This window comes from Nelumbo nucifera, chromosome 4 (genome assembly GCF_055504915.1).
Source record: "Nelumbo nucifera cultivar China Antique chromosome 4, China Antique-T2T, whole genome shotgun sequence".
In the NCBI taxonomy this organism is placed as follows: domain Eukaryota; kingdom Viridiplantae; phylum Streptophyta; class Magnoliopsida; order Proteales; family Nelumbonaceae; genus Nelumbo; species Nelumbo nucifera.
Genome location: NC_142652.1, coordinates 22,746,365 through 22,767,792, shown reverse-complemented (window position 1 = coordinate 22,767,792; position 21,428 = coordinate 22,746,365). Strand labels below are relative to the sequence as shown.

At 39.6% G+C, this 21,428-nt stretch overlaps 1 protein-coding gene across 2 annotated transcripts in view; it reads right to left on the bottom strand.

Moving 5' to 3' along the window:
• PHYLLO (2-oxoglutarate decarboxylase/hydro-lyase/magnesium ion-binding protein) overlaps positions 1-21,428 on the bottom strand; it is a 111,769-nt gene that overhangs the window by 42,662 nt on the left and 47,679 nt on the right. For both annotated transcript variants that reach the window (XR_016085854.1, XM_010259565.2), the window contains exons 12-13: positions 16,528-17,091; positions 8,938-9,162 (exon numbers count right to left, since the gene is read on the bottom strand). Coding sequence is in view for 1 of the 2 variants with exons in the window: in XM_010259565.2 (XP_010257867.1) it covers positions 8,938-9,162; positions 16,528-17,091 (789 nt within the window). In the remaining variant the exon portion in view is untranslated. The remainder of the gene's footprint in view (positions 1-8,937; positions 9,163-16,527; positions 17,092-21,428) is intronic.

The following is a 21,428-nucleotide window of genomic DNA, read 5'->3' as shown; positions in this document are numbered from 1 at the left end:
TTTCATCAAATGATCCTAACTCATTTTGGGGTTAAAATAAAAAAATCTTAGATCTAATAATGCCAAAGAATATTTTGCAAAACCCTTATCTTCTTATCTCCTTGAGCATGGAGTGATTCATCGGAGCACTTGTCCTCATACACCTCAACAAAATGGTGTAGCTGAGAGGAAAAATAGGCACATCCTTGAAGTTGGACGAAAAATCATGTTGAATACTAATGTTCCTATTCATTTCTGGGGGGATGCCATTCTTACTGTCGTTTATCTCATTAAAAGGATTCCTTCACGAGTCTTGGACATGAAAGCTCCTTTTAACTTGTTGTATCCTGATAAGAAGCAGTTTTCTGTTCTTCCCAAAACCTTTTGTTGCACTTGTTTTGTCCAAACCCTTGGGCTAGCCCGTTCAAAATTTGATCCTAAGGCTGCCAACTGTATCTTCCTAGGGTATGCACAAAATCAAAAGGGATATTGTTGTTATGACCCTGTCTTGAGAACTAGATTTGTATCTATGGGTGTCACTTTCTTTGAAGATGTCCCCTATTACCCTAGGGTTTCACCTCAGGGGGAGAGTGGTGGGCAGGGTGTATTTGCTCAAGATGTTCCTTTACCTATTCCTACAAGTGGAGGGGAGTGTAATGAGGGGAGTTGTCAAAAGTGTAAAGAATTCAGGGTGCTCCATAGAAGATGGTGGCGGCAAGTTGGTTCTAGTAATGATTAGTCTAGGCCAGTTCCTATCTCTTCTGTGGCACCAGATTCAGGTATTGCCTCCTCCTTACCCACTCCTACTACTAATGGCATACCCTCTTCCACTACTGTGCCTCAGCCATCCTTAGATGACCTTGACCGCCCGATTGCAGTACGTAAGGGGAAGCGTCGGTGTACCTCATCCTCTGCCCATTGTATCTCTCATTTCCTTTCTTATGATCACATTTCATCATCATATAAGTCCTTTTTAGCCTCCATTGCTGAAATTCCCATTCTTAGAACAGTTCAAGAGGCCCTTGTTGTCCCTGAGTGGAAGGAAGCAATGAAGGTAGAGATGGATGCCCTTGTAAAGAATGATACTTGGGAACTGGTTGATCAACCAAGAGAGAAGAAGCCTATTGGGTGTAGGTGGATATTCACAGTGAAGTATAATGCTAATGGTACAGTTGAAAGAAATAAAGCTAGACTGGTGACTAGGGGATACACTCAAACTTATGGTATTGATTACTTGGAGACCTTTGCACCAATTGCAAAAATGAATACCATCAGGGTTTTTACTATCTCTTGTTGCTAACTTCTCTTGGCCTCTGTTTCAGATGGATGTTAAGAATGCATTTCTAAATGGTGACTTGTAGGAGGTGTATATGGAGTTAACTCTTGGTTTTTATAATACAGAGATTGGTAAGAAAGTTTGTAAGTTGAAGAAAGCTTTGTATGGTCTAAAACAATCTCCAAGGGCATGGTTTGATAGATTCAGACTTGCTTTGGAAAGTTTTGGCTATGTTCAAGACAAATCTGACCATATTGTTCATTAAGAAGAAAGGATCTACTTTGACTCTCCTAGCTGTGTATGTAGATGACATTGTTGTGACGGGAAGTGATATTGATGATATTAACTCTCTTAAGCAACTGCTTAATCAAGAATTTGAAGTAAAGGACCTGGGTGAGTTAAGGTATTTCCTTGGGATTGAAGTGGCAAGGTCCAAGCATGGCATTTTTTCTTCCCAGAGGAAGTATGTTCTTGATCTCTTGGAAGAGACAGGAAAATTGGGAGCTAAGCCTACTAATACTCCCATTGAGCAAAATCATAAGATTTATGCAGAGGATGGTGAGCCTCTGGAAGATAAAGGTATGTATCAACGGCTTGTAGGAAGACTTCTCGACCTATGTCTGACTCGCCCTGACATTTCTTATGCGGTCAGTGTTGTTAGTTAGTACATGCACTCTCCCAAGACCTCACACCTCCTTGCTGTTGAGAGGATTTTAGCCTACTTGAAGAGGTGTCCAGGTCGAGGTATACTTTTTAAAAATAATGGCCATATGAAGATTGAAGTATACACTGATGTAGATTGGGCAGGTTTTATTGACGATAGGAGTTCTACTTCAGGGTATTGTGCCTTTGTTGGAGGAAATTTAGTTTCATAGAGGAGCAAGAAACAAAATGTTGTTGCTCGGTCCAGTGCTGAAGCTGAATATAGGTCTATGGCTAATGGTGTTGCTGAAATATTATGGCTGAAGTCTCTCCTTACAGAATTGGGAATTGAGTTTGAAAGACACTTGATGTTGTATTATGATAACCAGGCAGCCATTAACATTGCTCACAACCCAATATAGCATGATAGAACCAAACACATTGAAGTTGACATACATTTCATCCGAGAGAAAGTTGCCTCTCAAGAAGTGTGCCTTCCTTATGTTGCCACTAATACGCAGCTTGCCAATGTCTTCACCAAGGCAGTCAACAAAATCAAGCTTGAGTCAGGTTTAAGCAAGTTGGGAATGATCAATATATTTTCCCAACTTGAGGAGGAGTGTAGAGAAAATGGTTGACCAGCTTGTGGTCCCCACTTGTTCATATGTTTTTCCTTTGTTTATAGTGCTGTTAAATACTGTTAAAATTCTTTTTCTGTTATTTCTAGTGATAGGGGCATTCATGTCATTGTACCACTTATTGTTGTAGACATATTTTAAATATCACTTGGGGTGGCAGACTAAGCCAGATCGAACCCCTCTTTCTCTTCTATTCTCTCTTCCTCCTCTCTTCTTCCTTTCTCTTCTCTTCTCTTCTCTTCTCTTCTCTTCATCTCTGTTTTTCTTTTGTTTACTAAACAGGTCTGAACCTCCTTGGTTTCAGACAACTATTCTTACTAAAACTAGTAAATTTCTAGGAAAAATAACCTTGGACGTCTCAAACCACTTTTTAGGACTAAAATCTATCAAGTCCAAATATTTTTTTTTCAAGTAAAAAGAAAATTTTAATTATGAAAAAAAAAAAGAGAGTTACAATCTATTGAGGTATCAAGGTAACATCATGAAAGAACAAATCAAAAGAAACTCTCAGAATTACAATTTTGCAACTCAAGTACATCCCAACTAATTGATTTGTTCTTTTCAAGTACATCCCAACTAATCAAAAGAAAAAATAAGAACCCAATCTGCCACATACTTGCCAATGACCGACACTATCTTTTCAAGCCCAAATATACCCTTATAATGATTTTTTAAAGAAAAAATAAAAAAGTAGACACTTTTCTACCTCAACTAAGATTCTACCATAACTTAGACATGCTTTAACCAAAATTAAAAAAAAAAAAAAAAAAGCAAGATACTTTTCTGCCTCAGCTAAGACTCTACCATAACTTAGACATGCTTTAACCAAAATTGGTAAAACTTTAACCAATGAAACTACACACTTTAGTCTTTAGTAAGTCGATCTGTTGAGTTCACGGGTAAAATGTTTGACTTCGAATGTTAACCAAAATCTGAACTCTTCAAAAAAGAAAAAACGAAAAAGATGCTTCAAGAAAAGACACTTCTGCTCATCTGTTTTAGCTGAAACTTTGTAAGTATCTAATAGAATAAGTTTACTACATTATGTCAAAAGTTAGCTTTAACCAACTAAGTAACTTAGGAGATATATACTGGTTGTTCAGGGTTGTTGGGCTGGATTGTTTGGAAGTTATGCGAATTTAAAGAAAAGAAAAAAGAAAAGGTGTAAAAGAAGAAGAAAAAGGTGAAGAAATTAGTTTAGTGAAGGTTGAAGTTAGAGAGGAGAAGGAAGAAGAAAAGTAAGAGACAAAAATAATAAGAATAAAAATTACAAAAGTGCCCTCCATAAGTTACATAAACCAAATAGATTAGAAATAATGAAGAGACAAAAATACCCCTGCTGCTAGACTTTAACACTCCCCCTCAAGCTGGAGCATATATATCATAAATCTCCAACTTGTTACAAATATAACTCATCCTGGTACTGCTTAAACTCTTGGTGAACAAGTCAGCTAGTTGATCTTCTTATCTCAAATACGGTGTGACAATATTTCCACTAGTCACCTTTTCTCTTTCAAAATGATAAATTGACAATCAACTTCAATGTGTTTAGTCTTTTCATGGAAAACTGGGTTGGAAGTAATGTGAGTGGCAGTTTGAGTGGCTTGCTAACAAGAATGTCAATCCCCTGGAGGAGATGCTTTAACCAAATTAGTGGAGATGTTGTCAACTTCTGCACTACTTCTGGCAACTATACTTTGTTTCTTGCTTTTCCATGTGACTAGATTCCCATATAGGAAGGTACATTAACCAGGTAGACTTCCTTAATCTTGTCCATTAAAGGTCCTGCCCAATCTACATTTGAATACCCATATAGGAAGGTACAAATCTCCCCCTTTCTTATACAATAGACCACGACCCAAAGCAACCTTTAGGTACCTTAACACTCTAACAACACCTGCCCAGCAAGTAGTTGTCGGATTCTGCATAAAGTGGCTTGCACACCTACATTGGAAGAGATATCAGGATGGGTAATAGTGAGGTAAATAAGCTTGCCAACTAGCCTCCTATACCTTCTAGGGTCACTTAATAACTCCCGCTGACTATTAGTCATCTTCACATTGGGATCCATGGGTGTCTCAATTGGTTTGGCACCTAATAACCAAGTCTCATCCAACAAATCTAAAACATACTTCCTTTGTGACAGAGAGATTCTCCACTTTGAACAAACAACTTTAATACCCAATAAGTACTTCAAGGAACCTAGATCCTTGATTTGAAAATGTTGTTGCAAAAAAAAAAAATCTTTAGTTCAATAATTCGCTATGCATCACTACCTGTAAGAATAATATCATAAACATACACAACCAAAACAATCTTCCCAGATGAGGTATTTTGCTAAAAACAAAATGATCAACACTACATTGTTTCAGACCAAAACCCTGCACCACACTACTAAAGTAGCCACACCAAGCATGTGGATATTGCTTTATCCCATAGATAGCCTTCGGCAATTTACACACCCTTCCTACCTCCCCATAAGCAACATACCCAGGAGGTTGCTCCAAGTACACCTCCTCTTGGAGATCACCATTGAGGAAGGCAATCTTGACATCAAGTTGAAAAAGAGGTTAGTCAAAATGAGCAGCTAAGGAGATAAGCACCTAGACTACGCCCATTTTGGCAACAAGGGAGAAAGTCTCTGAGTAGTCAACACCATATGTCTATGTATAGCCTTTGGCCACCAGTCAGGCTTTAAACATCTCAATACTACCATCCTGTCAATGCTTGACGGTATATACCCATTGACAACCAATCATTTGTTTCCCATGGGGCAAGGATGTAAGGTCCCAAGTATGGTTGGACTAAAGAGCATGAAATTCTTCATCTATCACTTGCTTCCAATCAAGGGAGACAAGAGCTTCTTAGACAGAATGGGGAATGGAAACAGAAGACAGGAGAGACAATTTTTTTATGAACAGGGGATATATAGAGTTGTAAATCGGGTCGTGCCGCCCACAGCCCGACACGATTTGGGTCATGCCTAGCATGACAACACGCAAGTTTATATATGAAATAAATATTATATAATATATTATAATTATATATATTTATATGTATATGTAATAATAATTATATAATAATATAAAATATATTAATATATATAATTTTTTATTTTCAATTTTATTGTATTATTTTATTCAAATTGTAATTTTTTTATTTGATTTTATTATTTCATATATAAACAATTATATACAACAAATTTCATATAAAATCAAATTTTAAGATTTTTTTCAATTTTTGTCTAATTTGTTAATTCATTTTAAATTTTTCATTAATCTTTCAAATTTTTTTTTTTTTAAAATATATACCTTTCATGGCTTCGTCGGGCCTGACCCATGGGCCAACCCGGCCCAGGACCACTGGGCCCATGTTGGGCCAAAACTCTAAAGTATCCCAGAGGTAGCAAGCACGACCTGGCCTGGCCCACCAGATTTACACCTCTATGGATAAATGAACCAAGCAAACATAACACGAAATAGGATAATCAATGCAAGTACACTTACCCTTACGAAGAGCAATGGGAAGATCAAGGTCTGATTAAGGGGGATTTGGAAATGGTGAAGACATCAACAGGGGATAGAAAGCCAAAGTTGGAGCTAGTACAAAAACTAGTACAGGCTCTCGATCTCGTCTAGAATACACTTAATGAATCGATGGTCAAAGAGGCTCCTCGATGGTTGGAAGTGGAACAAAAACATCATGCAAATCAAAAGGAAGAGGAATAAGCAAGGGTTCCCATCCAGAAAATTAGGGTAAACTCTCAAAAAAAGGTAACATCTGAAACAATAAAAACCTTACGAAGGATAGGATCATAGCATTTATACACTTTTTGAGTATGAGAATAGCCAAGAAAAACACACCTAATAGCTCAAAAATCAAGTTTGTCACGGCCAAGACCAAACTTATGAACCAAACAAATGCAACAAAAAACACGAGAGAATGGTGAACTAGATGGGAACAAGATAGAGAAGGAAGTCTAACCATAAATAATAAAAGAGGGCATGCGGTTTATAAGGAAACAAGAGGTGAGAACGGCATCACTCCAATAGATCTTAAGAACAAACATCTAGATCAATAAAGCACAAGTTCTTATAACATGATGGTTCTTTTGTTTTGCTACACCATTTTTTTGAGGTGTATAAGTACAAGAAAATTGATGTATAATCCTAGGAGTGTCAAAGTAAGACTAAAAGCTGCCATGAAAATTCTCATTTGCACTATCAAAATGAAAAGTATTAATACATACACCAAATTGGGTTCTTATTTCAACATGGAAAGAGAGAAAAACCGAAACAACTCTAAACGATCTTTCATTAAATAAATCCATGTCATACTTGAATAATCATCAATAAACATTACAAAATATTTAAAACCATTGTATGATGACTAGACCTGTTCATGGGTCAGGCCGGGCTTTGTCTCTGTATTAACAGAATATACCTAGGCCCGAGCCCAAGCCCGAACTTTACATAAAGCCCAAAGCCCGGGCCCGATCTTGAGACCGGCTAGAAAATTGGAAAAATATTTTCTTTTTTATTCAATAAAAAACTGTTTTATTTATATTAAAAGACCTCAAAACATAGAAAAAATAATGAAAGATCTCACTATTACTTGAAAAAAGATAAGAACTATGAAGAAAAAAATATGATATATATATATATATATGTATTTATTATATAGAATATATTTTTATTATATAAATACATTATCAAGTCGGACTTGAACCGGGCTTTTTTGAGAAAGCCCGAGCTTGGCCCAAAAAAGGTCGGGCCCGATGTTTTAGGCCTGAACCCAAGCCCACGGGCCTGATATCTTGTCCAAACCCGACTTAGATCGGGCTGAGCCAGGCTGGCCCGTTGGGCTACCTGGCCCATGAACAGGTCTAATGATGACACACGACTGGGACCCCAAACATCTGAATGAATAAGAGCAAAAGGACTCATGACTCTTTTATCTTCTCTGGGAATAAAATGAACTCTGTAATGTTTACTAAGCTGACATGACTCGCAATCTAACTGAGTAACTGACTCTAGACTAGGGACCAACAACTTAAAAGTACAAAGAGATGGGTGAACTAAACAACAATGCCACTAATGAGGAGTGAGAGATGAGTGAAGAGCCCTTCGTGGACCATTGTCATACAGGTAGTATAGTCCTCCAACTTCATGACCTTCACCAATCATCTTCCCCGTTGTGAGATCTTGGAAAACACAATAAGAGGGATAGAAGGTTACAGAACAATTAAGAGATTGGGTCAACTTATAAATAAAAGACTGAATGGAAATTTAGGTACATAAAACACTATTTAAATGGAACTCAAAACGAAGAGACACATTACTAGTACTTGTAATAGAAGAGGAAGTTCCATTAGCTTTTATAGTTTGAGAAGTGGAAAGAGGGGACAAGACATAAACAAGTCTAAAGTTTCAATCATATAATTTAAAGCTCCATAATCAATTACCTGGGGTGTAATTTGTGAATTAGAAGCAAGACAGGCAGTACCTGAATGGGCAAGAGTAGTAGTAGTCCTAGAAGAGGAGTATTGGCGAAGTCTCTCATACTCCTCATGGGTGATGGAAACCAACTTGTTATCCTTACTAACAACTGTAGTAGGTGATTCATCAGTGGGAACATTGTTGCAAGTGTCATCTCCTACCAAGGCATGATTGACCCAAGAGGAGGGAGGGACATGCAAGCCATAACAAAGTTAACAATATGGCCTTCACAACCACAATGAGAACACTCTCGAACTTGACCACGCCCACTACTGTGTTTGCCACCACCTCTTCCTTCTCTGCCCAAACCATGACCAGTTTCTCTAGTCACACCTTTTCCACGAACACCTCAACCACCAGCACCACCTCTGGTAACAGCCAGTGCTGTGCTCTCTAGAATGGTAGTATGCTCACTATGTGTGGTGGATACTCTCTTGATGCGAGAGAATACCTCAGAAAGTGAAGGAAGGTCACTACTCCACAAAATTTGAGCTCTTACTAGCTCAAATTCAAAGCTCAAGTTCAGCCCTGATAGAAATCTAGCAATAACCAATCCTTCCCTTTGTTCTTGTTGAACCTTTAGATCTGTAGAAAGGGGATAATAAACATTTAGTTCATTTGGTAGGCTCTTCCAAGGCAGCATAGTATTCTTCCACACTCTTATCTCCCTGTTGTACAACTGTACTCCCCAAGTATACAGAGATAAAAATAAGTAGTTAAACTTCTCATTTGCTATATCTCTACACCATAAAGGAATGTAATACAACATTTTATCAAGAAGGGAATATTCAAAACCCATAGAACCTAGAGAGAATCATGACAGGGAAAACAGAAAGCAAAAAAGATTTCAAATACAACTTATAAAGAAAACAACCATTACTATCTGCCATAGAATAAATTATACCATCTTATTTAATGCTTGCAAGAACATGCTCCATTTGCTAGTCTTTCTAGGCAAATGAACTCCAATTAAAGAATCTGCAAATTCAGTTATGGTACTTTGAATTCGATGAGTAACAATATGAGAAGGATCGTGACGATAAGGATGCTTATCAACCATAATATATGAACATGAAGAGCAGATCTCCAGCATTTGAGCAATGCGTTTGCTTGTTATCCTGCTACCTATCTGTTGAGATTGCAGACATGAAAAATATTTAACAATAAAAAACAAATTATTAAATTGGATTAACTAAATTGAGAAAAAGCATGAAACAAAGTAAAAAAAGAAAAAAAAAGTTTTTAGCTTTGATTACCTTATGAGTACATAAAACTGTTAACCCAGAAACCACTTGCTTATGTTTTGTAAAGAAACTCTTTGTACACAGGGCAAGTTTTAAATATTCCGCGTCTTACTTAATAGTAATAGAAATTATTATTTTACCTTTTCAAAACAAGTAAACGGAAATAGTTTTGGAAAGAGATATGTCACACATGAAACATAAACATCATATAGTATCTTCAGCATGGATAGCATCATTTATTTTTCAGCCTAATTTACTTTTAGAAAGCATAGTTATTTTGCAAATACAATAGAGGCACATTTTGCATTGGCAACATTCTGGTACATTTATTACGAATTTTCAGATGGTAATTTCTCTCCACTAGTAATAGAATTTCACAAGTGTTGTATAAGATTCGGTCAAGAGATTCATATCTATTGAAGTTTGACCTGCCCTACAATTCTGTCTTGTTCGTTGACTGTAAAGTAAACAGCAAGAAGTAGGAGAGGAAAGAAAAAGAGAGAAAAGAGAGGAAAGAGAGAAAGGCTGGTTCGAATTAGAGAAAAAGTTATCCCTAGATTCGGCTAGACCTGTTATTATATTATTAACTCATTGGAAAAGACTTAAGTGCCCTTCTTTAAGTAAGAGACACGCGAACTAACATAACAGTACACATCAACATTCTCAACAAGTACAAAGACCGAAATACCCCTTCACTAACACCACTAACACTCCCCCTCAAGCTGGTGAGTATATATCATATAATCCCAGCTTGTTACATATGTAGTCCACTCTCCCCCGACTCAAACCTTTTGTAAACAAGTCTGCCCACTGGTTTCCCATACTAACATATGCAGTTTCTATCATCCCATTCAGCACCTTCTCTCTCACAAAATGACAGTCAACTTCGATGTGCTTGGTTCTTTCATGAAACACCGGATTGGAAGAGATATGAACCGCTGCCTGATTGTCACAATAGAGCTTCATTGGAGTACTGATGTCATATCCTATCTCCTGTAGAAGGTTCCTCAGCCACACTAATTCACAAGCAGTATGTGCCATGGCCCTATATTCTGCTTCTGCACTGCTTCTTGCCACAACTGTTTGCTTCTTACTTTTCCACATTACCAGGTTACCCCCCAGAAAGGTGCAATAGCCTGTGGTAGATCATCTATCAGACATAGAACCTGCCCAATCAGCATCGGTGTATCCTTCTACTACCAGTTTTCCACCACTCCTGTACAACAAACCACGACCAGGAGCTCCTTTCAGATACCTCACAATCCTTAGCACTGCATTCCAATGTGGGACCAAAGGTTTCTGCATGAACTGACTCACCACACTAACCGCAAATGAAATATCTGGCCGAGTAATGGTTAGATAGTTTAGTTTGCCTACAAGTCGTCAGTATCTGCCAGGGTCTTCAAATACTTCACCTATATCACTGCTCAGCCTCGTATTTGTTTCCATAGGTGTCTCAGCCGGTTTAGTAGCCAACAACCCTGTTTCTTCCAATAAATCAAGCACATATTTCCTCTGACACAAATTAATGCCATGCTTAGATCTTGCTACCTCTATGCCCAAAAAGTATTTCAACTTGCCAAGGTCCTTTGTCTGAAAATGTTCCTGTAGGAATGCCTTCAATCTGTCAATGCCCATTTTACCATTCCCAGTCACAACGATATCATCCACATACACCACCAATATTATTTTGCCTGCCGATGAGTCAAAACTGAAGACAGAGTGATCAACTTGGCACTGTTTCATACCAAACTTCTTGACCACCACACTGAACCTACCAAACCATGCTCGAGGGGACTGTTTAAGTCCATAAATAGCCTTCTTAAGTCAGCATACCTTACCATCCTCCCCCTGAGCAACAAACCCTGGTGGTTGCTCCATGTAGACCTCCTCGAGCAAATCACCATGCAAAAAAGCATTTTTGATATCTAGCTGATGGAGAGGCCAATCATACATAGCTGCAAGGGAGATGACGACACGAACTGACCCTATCTAAGCAACCGGGGAGAATGTCTCTGTGTAGTCAATGCCATAGGTTTGGGAGTACCCTTTGGAAACCAGCCGCGCCTTCAGGCGCTCAACACAACCATCTGGCAAGTACTTAACACTATACACCCACTTACAACCGACAACCTGCTTCCCAGGAGGAAGAGCGGTGAGATCCCAAGTGTGATTATGATGCAGAGCAGAGAGCTCTTCTTCCATAGCACGGCACCACTCTGGAGAGGTAAGGGCTTCCTGGACATCCTTAGGAACAACCACGGAGGATAACAAAGAGATGAACTGGCGATGGGAGGCGGAGAGGTGGGTAAGTGAAACAAAATTGGAAATAGGGTGAAGGGTGCAAGTACGTTTACCTTTCCGGAAGGCAATAGGAAGATCTAGGTCGGAGGCTGGTGTCAGAGTTGGAGCTGGATCTGTCGACGGTGATGAAGTTGGAGGAGTTGTAGCCGGTACACGCAGACGATGTGTACACACGTGACGGATGGGTGGACGGTCAATCGACGGTGGCACCGAAGGCAAGGACGTAGGCATGACTGGAACCAGAGGAGGTGGATCAGCCACAAGAAGAAGAAGAGGAGGTGGTGATGTGGAGGAAGCAGCAGCACCGGACCCCACGAAGAACGGAGTAGACTCGAAGAATGTAACATCAGCACACACCAAGGAACGACGAGAACTGAGATGATAACACTTGTACCCTTTCTGAGTTCGGGAATAGCCAAGGAAAATACAATTCAGGGAACGTGCATCTAACTTGTCAGTCCCGGGACCCAGATTATGAACGAAGCAGACACACCCAAATACCCGAGGAGAAAGCAGAAACGGAGACATGTTGGGGAATAGGACACTAAAAGGAGAACGACCATCAAGGGTAGACATGGGCATCCGATTAATTAAGAAACAAGAGGTGAGCATTGCATCGCTCCAAAAGATTTTGGGAACATTCATGTGGTGCATGAGGGAGTGTGCCGTTTCTACAAGATGGCGGTTCTTTCTCTCAGCAACCCCATTTTGTTGCGGAGTGTAGGTACATGAAGTTTGGTGTATAATGCCATGTTCGTCCAAGTATTCTTGAAAAGATGAAGACAAGTATTCACGACCATTATCAGAACGGAAAATTTTGATGTGAACGCCAAATTGATTGCGGATCTCAGCATAAAATTTCTGGAAGATGGCAAATAATTCACTTCTTTCTTTCATTAAATAGAGCCACGTCATTCTTGAACAGTCATCAACAAAAATAACAAAATATCGGTATCCATTATATGACATCACTTTATAAGGACCCCAAACATCTGAATGAATTAAAGAAAAAAGACTCGACACACGGTTATCGACCCTAGAACGAAAGGGAACACGATGGTGTTTCCCAAATTAACATGACTCACATTCTAAAACAGAAAGTTGACTCAATGAAGGGACTAAGGATTGCAACACTTTCAGCGAAGGATGACCAAATCTACAATGCCACTGGAGAGGAGAAATGGATGACTGAAGGGACGTTGACGTTCGTCCACCACCATCAAGATAATACAGTCCACCAGCTTCATGCGCTCCACCAATCTTCATCCCCGTCTTGAGATCCTGAAAAACACACATAGAAGGGTAAAATGTGATGGAGCACTTAAGGGACTTGGTTAGCTTACTAACGGACATAAGATTAAATGGAAGCTTAGGTACATATAAAACAGAGGATAGGGATACAGGGTCTAGGTCAACATTACCAACACCACAGATAGATGATGTGGAGCCATTAGCAAGGGTAACAGATTGTGATATTGAGCGAGGAGTGAGAGATGAAAACACACCTGGAGTTCCTGTCATGTGATCGGAGGCTCCAGAGTCAATAATCCAGGGGTTGGGTGTGGATGCCAAACAAGCCATATCTGAGTGTGCAAAGGAAGCTGTGTTCTGCTGCGACTTGGATTGAACAAACCTCTCATACTCATCCCGAGGAACACTCACCATCTCCTTGCCTGGACCATCTGAGGGAATAGAAGGCATCGGGTCAGCTGACCGGTTCTCCTGTCTAGAGCTGAAACTGGTGTCACTAGTCATGGCATGGTTGGCCCACGTCGAGGGAGGACCATGTAAGTCATAGCAGTAGTTAATGGTATGTCCATCCAAACCACAATGGGTACACTTCCGTGGACCCGAGCCACGTCCTCTACCACGAGCTCCCCCTGAATCTCTGCCTCCAGTACGACCACCACCACGGATATGTGTAGATCCACCACTACCACTCCTGCCAGGCTGGGCTCCTCGAGCCCCACTTCTGCCACCTCGACCTCTTGACACTGCAAATGCTGATTTATCGGAGACATTAGAATCCATAGATCCAATGGAAGCCCTCCGAAGACGAGCAAACACCTCCTCTAAAGATGGAAGAGCAGATCCCCCTAGTATCTGGGCTCGTACTGGTTCATACTCAGACTTCAGCCCCACCAGAAACCGTGTCACATCAAGCTGCTCTCGCTGTTGCTGTTGAACTTTGACATCAGAAGTGAGAGGATGATAGACATTTAACTCATTACGGATATTCCTCACACTGGCATAATACTCCTCAAGGCTCTGATTTCCCTGTTGCAGATTGAAGTATTCCTGATACAGTTGATATACCCTAGTGGTATTATCCTGACCTGAATACAGTTTCTTAGCATGACCCCACACCTCTTTGGCTGTGTCAAGAAACATGAAGTTCACACTGATTTTGGGTTTCATACTGTTCCACAACCATGTAATGATCTGTGCATCTTCCTGTTCCCAGTCTTCATACTCTTGAGAATTAGCGGGGGGTTTCTCCTCTCTTATATGCTTCACTTTCTTCTTCGCCTTCAGAAAAACCTCTACAGACTTGGCCCAAGGGACATAATTCTCTCCATTCAGTTTAATGGAGGTCATTTGGACATTCAGGTAGTCAGTAGATATCATGACACTAGGTTTACTATCACTATTATCTGCCATTGCCGAACTCCCTTATCACTGAATTCTGAGCACTACACACTGCACACTACACACAGACACTTCACCGAAATCTGCACACTGATTTCAGCAGTATTAAATGCTGAAAACTGCAACACCACAAACCCTAATCCACAGCTACAGGAAGTTTCACCATTAAGTAGACACTATTGCCCTTCGAATCACACACAAACCAGAATAAACCCTAGCATACTGCAATCTGAAAACCCATCATGCGAACTGTACTACACCTCTCATGTATTCCATAACAGATAATATGCATAAAAAAAAACTTTACCTCATCGCCTGAAGGCCAACCACACGAAGGGCTGAGACACCACTGCACCACACGTACCAGCCCTAACTAGGGCTTAGAAACCACAGCAAACAATCACCAACGACACAATCGGAGGCATAAGAACCTCCTAGGGAAGAGGGCGATCACTCCTTTTCACCCATTTTCCCAGTCTCCAACTCACAGCCGAGAACCCAAGAGAAACCCTAATTCGAATGCGTAGAAGACAGAATTCTAGCAAGTCTGATTTGTTGAACCTGGCTCTGATACCATGTTGAAGTTTGACCTGCCCTAGAATTCTGTCTTGTTCGTTGACTGTAAAGTAAACAGCAAGAAGTAGGAGAGGAAAGAAGAAGAGAGAAAAGAGAGGAAAGAGAGAAAGGCTGGTTCGAATTAGAGAAAAAGTTATCCCTAGATTTGGCCAGACCTGTTATTATATTATTAACTTATTGGAAAAGACTTAAGTGCCCTTCTTTAAGTAAGAGGCACGCAAACTAACATAACAGTACACATCAACATTCTCAACAAGTACAAAGACCGAAATACCCCTTCACTAACACCACTAACAATATCCAAGCCAAACAGAAGTTTTAAGATATGAAGAATCATCAAAATGCAACTGATGCTGGCTCAATTGATAGGTTCTCTGGCTTGCTGTAGCAGACACTTGGGAGATGGTGGCTCAATTGATATGAAGAATCCCGCTGCTTCTAGGGTTAGGGGGTTAAGGGTTTGGGAGATGGGCTACCCCCATTGTGTAGGCCTATAAATCTAAAAAAATATGCTTAGCATGAGATAAATAACCAAGTTAAAAAAAAAAAAAAAAAAAAAAAAACAAATTGAAAATTGAATTGACGGAGATAGCCAAAGGCTCACATCAAGTGCTTTATACTACATATTATTATTGAGCCAAAGCAATCCATGAAACAAATCTGCATTAAATTATTAAAAAAAAGAGAAAAAACCTCTATTACTATAACTCATGGAAAGGAGCAATGGTTTCTTAAGATTTTTAAGAAGAAAATTGGCTCACCCCATGTATTGAGTGGGTACATTTGGGTTTTAACATTAGTTTCGGTCCAAGCCAGGTTGATATTTAGGTTAGCCCTCAACCTAACCCCCTACATCTAATTTGCATCCCCAACTTTATTACAAAGAACCAAAAGGGAGTAAGAGGAAGAAAGGGATTTAATGGGGAGGGGAGATGTTACAAACATTGACTATTATAGGGATAGTGAGAGAGAGAGAGAGAGAGGTTTAAGAATGGTTTCATTAAAGAGTATACATGAATATTATGAGAGACAATAAAGACCCATGAGAGTTATAATTTTGATGACTTGTTATGTTTTTTTAATGATTTCCTTTAAAAATAAATATACACATGTGACAAAGGAGAAGAGGAGGAGGCACAAGTGAGTTTTGAGTTGAGAGAACCCCTCACCTCCCCTCTTTCCTCTTTCTATTATATATATATATCAGGAATAGGGAGGAAGGTAAGTCTCTTATAGGTATTAAGATTGCAGCTTTACTGGATTTTAATGGGTTTTCTACTTCTGATCATCAAGGTACCGACAGAATTTAGGGGGAAAGCCTCTGCTTGCTTGTTCCTATAAGGGGAAGGACTGAGAAAAGTTCCTTTGACCTTGCAGGTATCTTTTATTGATTCAAGAAGGAGTTTGCAAGCTTTTTCGTTGCTCTTAAATTCCCCGTTTATGTCCTCCTTTGCCTCTTGTTTTTTCTTAAGCTTTTTAGACTTTGTCTTTATCTTTCATATATTGCTTCAATATATATTTCAGTTTCCAGATAAGACTTCCAGTTTTATTTTAAGAATTCTGCTTAAAAAGTCACCATGACTTTGACCACACTAATAACCAACGATTTGTAAAATAATTCATTGTTGTTCAGGAAAACCATTGGAATTAGAATTACCAATTAAGTATAAAAAATATTGTTAAAAAAAAAGGCAAAACAAAAGAGATCATGAAGATTTTACCTGAATGATTACATCTGGTTGCAGCCAAGCCATGGTAGGATCTGAGAGAAGAGCATGATCCAGATAATCCATGTATAGAAAATTCTTTTCAATTTCAGGAAACGAAGTCAAAAGTTCTCTCAGACGAAGACCAGACAAAATGTCGGGTACAACTGGCCAGAAAAGGTGTTTGGCCAAGAGAAGAGCAGCCCACATCTCATCTTCTGTGTTGATAGCGCCAATTATCAAAAGCCCCTTGTTAGCACATTTAATTACTTCTAGAACCTCTGCAAGATCAGCACTAATGTTGCATGCATGATTGCGTTTCATAGTGATGTACTGAGTAAATGGTTCTATTCTTGACATCCATGGATCTAGTCCTTTCAAACAGCTTTGTGCCCAATCTCTTGGACTATCTTCCAAGGGCTCCCTAAAGGGACAATTAATATGTACAGGACCCTGTGGTGTTTGGGTTGCCCAATGAACAGCAGAGTCAATTGTTGTAAGTACCATCCTTGCAGGAATATGATCAGTAGGTGGGGGGAGACTGAAGAAAAACCTAACAAATGAGCCAAAATGATTGACCTGAATTATGAAGACATGAAGATATGTAAATAATTGAGTACGCATCATATATACACAACTGTGCAAAGAAGATTTCTTTTATCGGTAACAAGAAACTGAATTAAGAGAGGGTTAAAATTTTAAAATATACAAGTTAGTGGAAAAATAAAAGTTAACATAAACAAAAAAAATAAAAACTCCAACCACAAAAACAATAGTGCTGACAATGATGATAGGGCCAGGCCTGTCAATGGGCCAGTTCTACCCAAGGTTCAAAAAATCGTTGCGTATTGTATCGGGCCCTTCCCGATAGGCCCCTACAGGGGTTGTATCGGGTCAGGGCCTGGTTCAGAGGGTATCTGGGACTTAAACCAGCCCCTCTCCCTCTGAACCAAAATCGAAAAAAAAATAAGTTAAATAAAAAGGACCAATACAGGCCGATATGCCCTACTGGCGTATCGGCCAATATCGATACTTTGAACCTTGGTTCTACCCAACCAACCAAACTGAACTAAATCAATTATATTGGTTCTGGTTCTATGATTTTGTCCCAATTAATAATTGGGTCAGTTGTGGTTTTCTTGTTCCAAACTGATTCAGACCTGAACAAATTATTTTCTTAATGATATATAAAGGTTCCCTAGCTTTGTTGTAATTTTTATTAGAATTTTATGTCTAAAATGGTAAATTTGATAGATAATCTATAAGATCATTTTAGTTAAAAACGCTTGATTTATTAACATATAACTCATTTACTATTTTATTGTCATTTTTATTAAGATTAAAGCATCAAAAATAAAGTTTCAAGTTATTATTTATATAAATAATTATAGCTGTCAATATAATCGGGTCTATAAGGTCAGGCCCGACTACCCAATTATTAATCAGGGCAATTCTGGATTTAAGATTTTGTCTCAATTAGTAATCGGTTCAGGACTGGGACACCCTGTCCCAACCTGTTGACAGCACTAGATAGGGCTGTAAATGTGTGTGAAGACCTAGCCACCACCGACTGTTTCTTGCTCCTCCAAGAAACCAGATTTCCAACAACCATAATACAACACCCAGATGTAGAGCTCCTATAATCAATACATCCTGCCCAGTCTGCATCTATATATGCTTCCAGTTTCTTGTGACCATTCTTTGCAAAAAGGACACCTTTTCCTAGTGTACCCTTCGAGTAACATAAAACTCTATGTGCATCTCTAAGGCCATGCATAAACTGGATAAGGGCACTAACAATATAAGAAATGTTAGGGTGAGTCATGCATAAGTACAACTTCCCAAGCAACCTCTGAAACACTCCCCTATCCTCAAGTAACTCTCCATTAGAAGTGAGAGCTAACGATTCAAACCATTAGATGTGGTAGCAAGTTTTACCCCAAGTTTGCCTATTTCAGTGAGCAAGTCAAGCACATACTTATGTTGGGAGATGAAGATGCCATCTTTGGACCTAACAACTTCAATTCCCAAGAAAGATCTCAATTCTCCCAAATCTTTAATTTCAAATTCAGCATTAAGTGCTTGAGGCTATCAATCTCTTGCACATCATCACCAGTAACTACAATGTCATCCGCATAGACAATTAAGAGAATAACCTGTGCACCTCTCCTCTTCACAAAGAGGGTATGATTTGACTGTGTCTATACATATCCAAAGTGAACAAGGGCATCCATAAACCTCTCAGACCAAGCCCTCGATGATTGCTTAAGGCCATAGAGTGACTTCTTCAGTTTACATACCTTACCCTGCATTTCGTTCCCATACATCCTAAGAGGAAGAGACATATACATTTCTTCGTGCAACTCCTCATTCAAAAAGGTATTTGTTGTTAGGGTTATTCATTTGTTTTTTTATTTGTTGTGTGCTGTCAGCCTAGGATGCTGTCAGCTTGTTCTTTTCTTTCTTTTTTAATTAGTTATTATTAGGGTGTGCCGCCAGGGGTATAAATGTAATCTTCTATCTTTTTTATGTTAAGTTAATATAAATAAGAAGCTGGGCGCCACCAGCAACACTTTTTGACTCTCAATCAGAACTCTTCCTCTTTCCTTCACTTCTCTTCTCTGTTCTCTTCTCTCCTTTCTCTTCTCTCTCTCTCCAAGAAAGAAAACATGGTATCAGAGCGCAATTCTGGGCTATAGGGATCCTTTCTCTCATCTGAATCAAATCCCTTCCCGGTTTTCTCTTGATCCCTTGGACGTTGAAGACAAGAAACCTTAATCAAACTGGTCAGACACTTGTTACTGCTTCTTTTGGGTTCTTCCTTGGTTGTAGCACCAAGGTAACCCTAGTAGGAGAGGGCCAATGCTGTGATGGCCTTTCTTTTCTATGGTTGATGCTGTGAAGACCTCTTTTTCTGGGTTTGCACCTTCGTACAAGTGCTGGACAGGGGCGTGTGGTCCCCTTTTTCTTTGGTCGATGCTGTGAAGGTCACTTTTCTGTGCTTGCACCTTCGTACAGGTGCTGGAAAGGGTGTGTGGTCCCCTTTTTGTCACAGGTATGTGTTGTTGTTGGTTGGTATGGCTTTTTATTAATGGTCGAACTATTACTGGACTGTTTTAATGGCCAGACTGTTGCTGGACTGATTTCAGCAGTGCTTTCCTCATTTCAGAAGTAAAGTTTTGTTCGTGTTTAGTATTCTGATTGTGACTGTTTGCAAGAGCTAGGCCTTGTTGCACCTACTACTACCCCTGCTCCTACTTTGGATGACCTTGACATTCCTATTGCTCAAAGAAAGGGAGTCAGGTCATGCACTACCAAACACCCCATTACCCAATATGTCTCCTATGATCACATTTCCCCCTCTTATTGAGCCTTCCTATCTATAGTTGATTGCATCCCTATACCCAGAAATGTTCTAGAGGCCTTAAAATACCCTGAATGGATAAATTCTATGAAGGAGGAGATTAATGCCCTCCATAAAAATCAAACTTGGGAGTTGGTGGATCTTCCAAGGGGGAAAGACCCAATGGGGTGTAAAAGGTTCTTACAGTTAAACACAAAGCGGACGAGCCAGTTGATAAGTACAAAGCAAGATTAGTAGCAAAAGGGTACACTCAAGTCTACGGGGTTGACTACGATGAGACGTTTGCTCTAGTAGCTAAGATGAACTCAATTCGAGTTCTTCTATCATTGGCTGCCAACCTTAATTGGGAATTGCATTAACTGGACATAAAGAATGCCTTTTTAAATGATGACCTAGAGGAGGAGGTGTACATGGTTCAACCCCCTGGATTTTGTGCCAAAGGAAGTGAAAATAAGGTGTGCAAGCTGAGAAAGTCTCTTTATGGTTTAAAACAATCTCCCAGGGCTTGGTTTGATAAGTTTCATATGGCAGTCCAGCAAGTAGGATTCAAGCAATGTCAGTCTAATCACACTCTCTTTGTGAAGAGATGTCAGGAACAGATTGTTGTGTTGATAGTGTATGTGGATGATATCATCATTACAGGAAATTGGAGCTCAGAAATACAAAAGTAGAAACAATTCCTTGCATCTCAATTTGAAGTGAAAAATCTGGGTCCACAAAAGTACTTTATTGGAATTAAAGTTGCCCGCTCAAAAAAGGGCATCTTCATTTCTAAGAGGAAGTACACTCTTGATCTGTTACAAGACATAGGCAAGTTAGGTGCAAGGCCAGCAAATACTCCCATGGATGTTGATCATTAATTGGGAGATTGTGATGGTGAACCTCTGGAAGATGTGAAACAGTTCCAAAGGTTAGTGGTAAAGTTGATTTATTTGTCCATGACACGTCCAGACATTGCTTATTCAATTGGGGTCCTGAGCCAATTCATGCATTCTCCTAAGAAACCACACATGGAGGCAGCAGAGAGGGTTCTTAGGTACTTAAAAAAGTATCCAGGAACAGGTCTACTATTCAGTAAACATAATCATCTAAAGGTGGAAGTCTATACAGATGCTGATTGGGCAGGTGTTGTGGATGATAGAAAGTCCACAAGTGGGTACTGCACATTTATGGAAGGAAACCTTAGTGACATGGAAAAGCAAGAAACAAAGTGTAGTAGCAAGTTCAAGTGCTGAAGCGGAGTATAAGGCTATGGCACATGGGGTGGCTGAAGTACTTTGGATAAAAAACCTTCTAGGGGAGCTTGGAGTTATTGTTCATAATCCTATGTCCCTTTACTGTGACAACAAGGCAGCCATAAACATTGCCAGCAATCCTGTCCTACACAAGAGGACCAAGCACATTGAAGTGGACAAACACTTCATAAGGAAAAAATTGAAGAAAGGGGAAATTTGCACTCCTTATGTCAACTCCAAGGAGCAACTTGCTGATGTCCTCACAAAAGGGCTTCCATACTCGCGGCACAATGAGTTATGTGACAAGTTGGGCATGA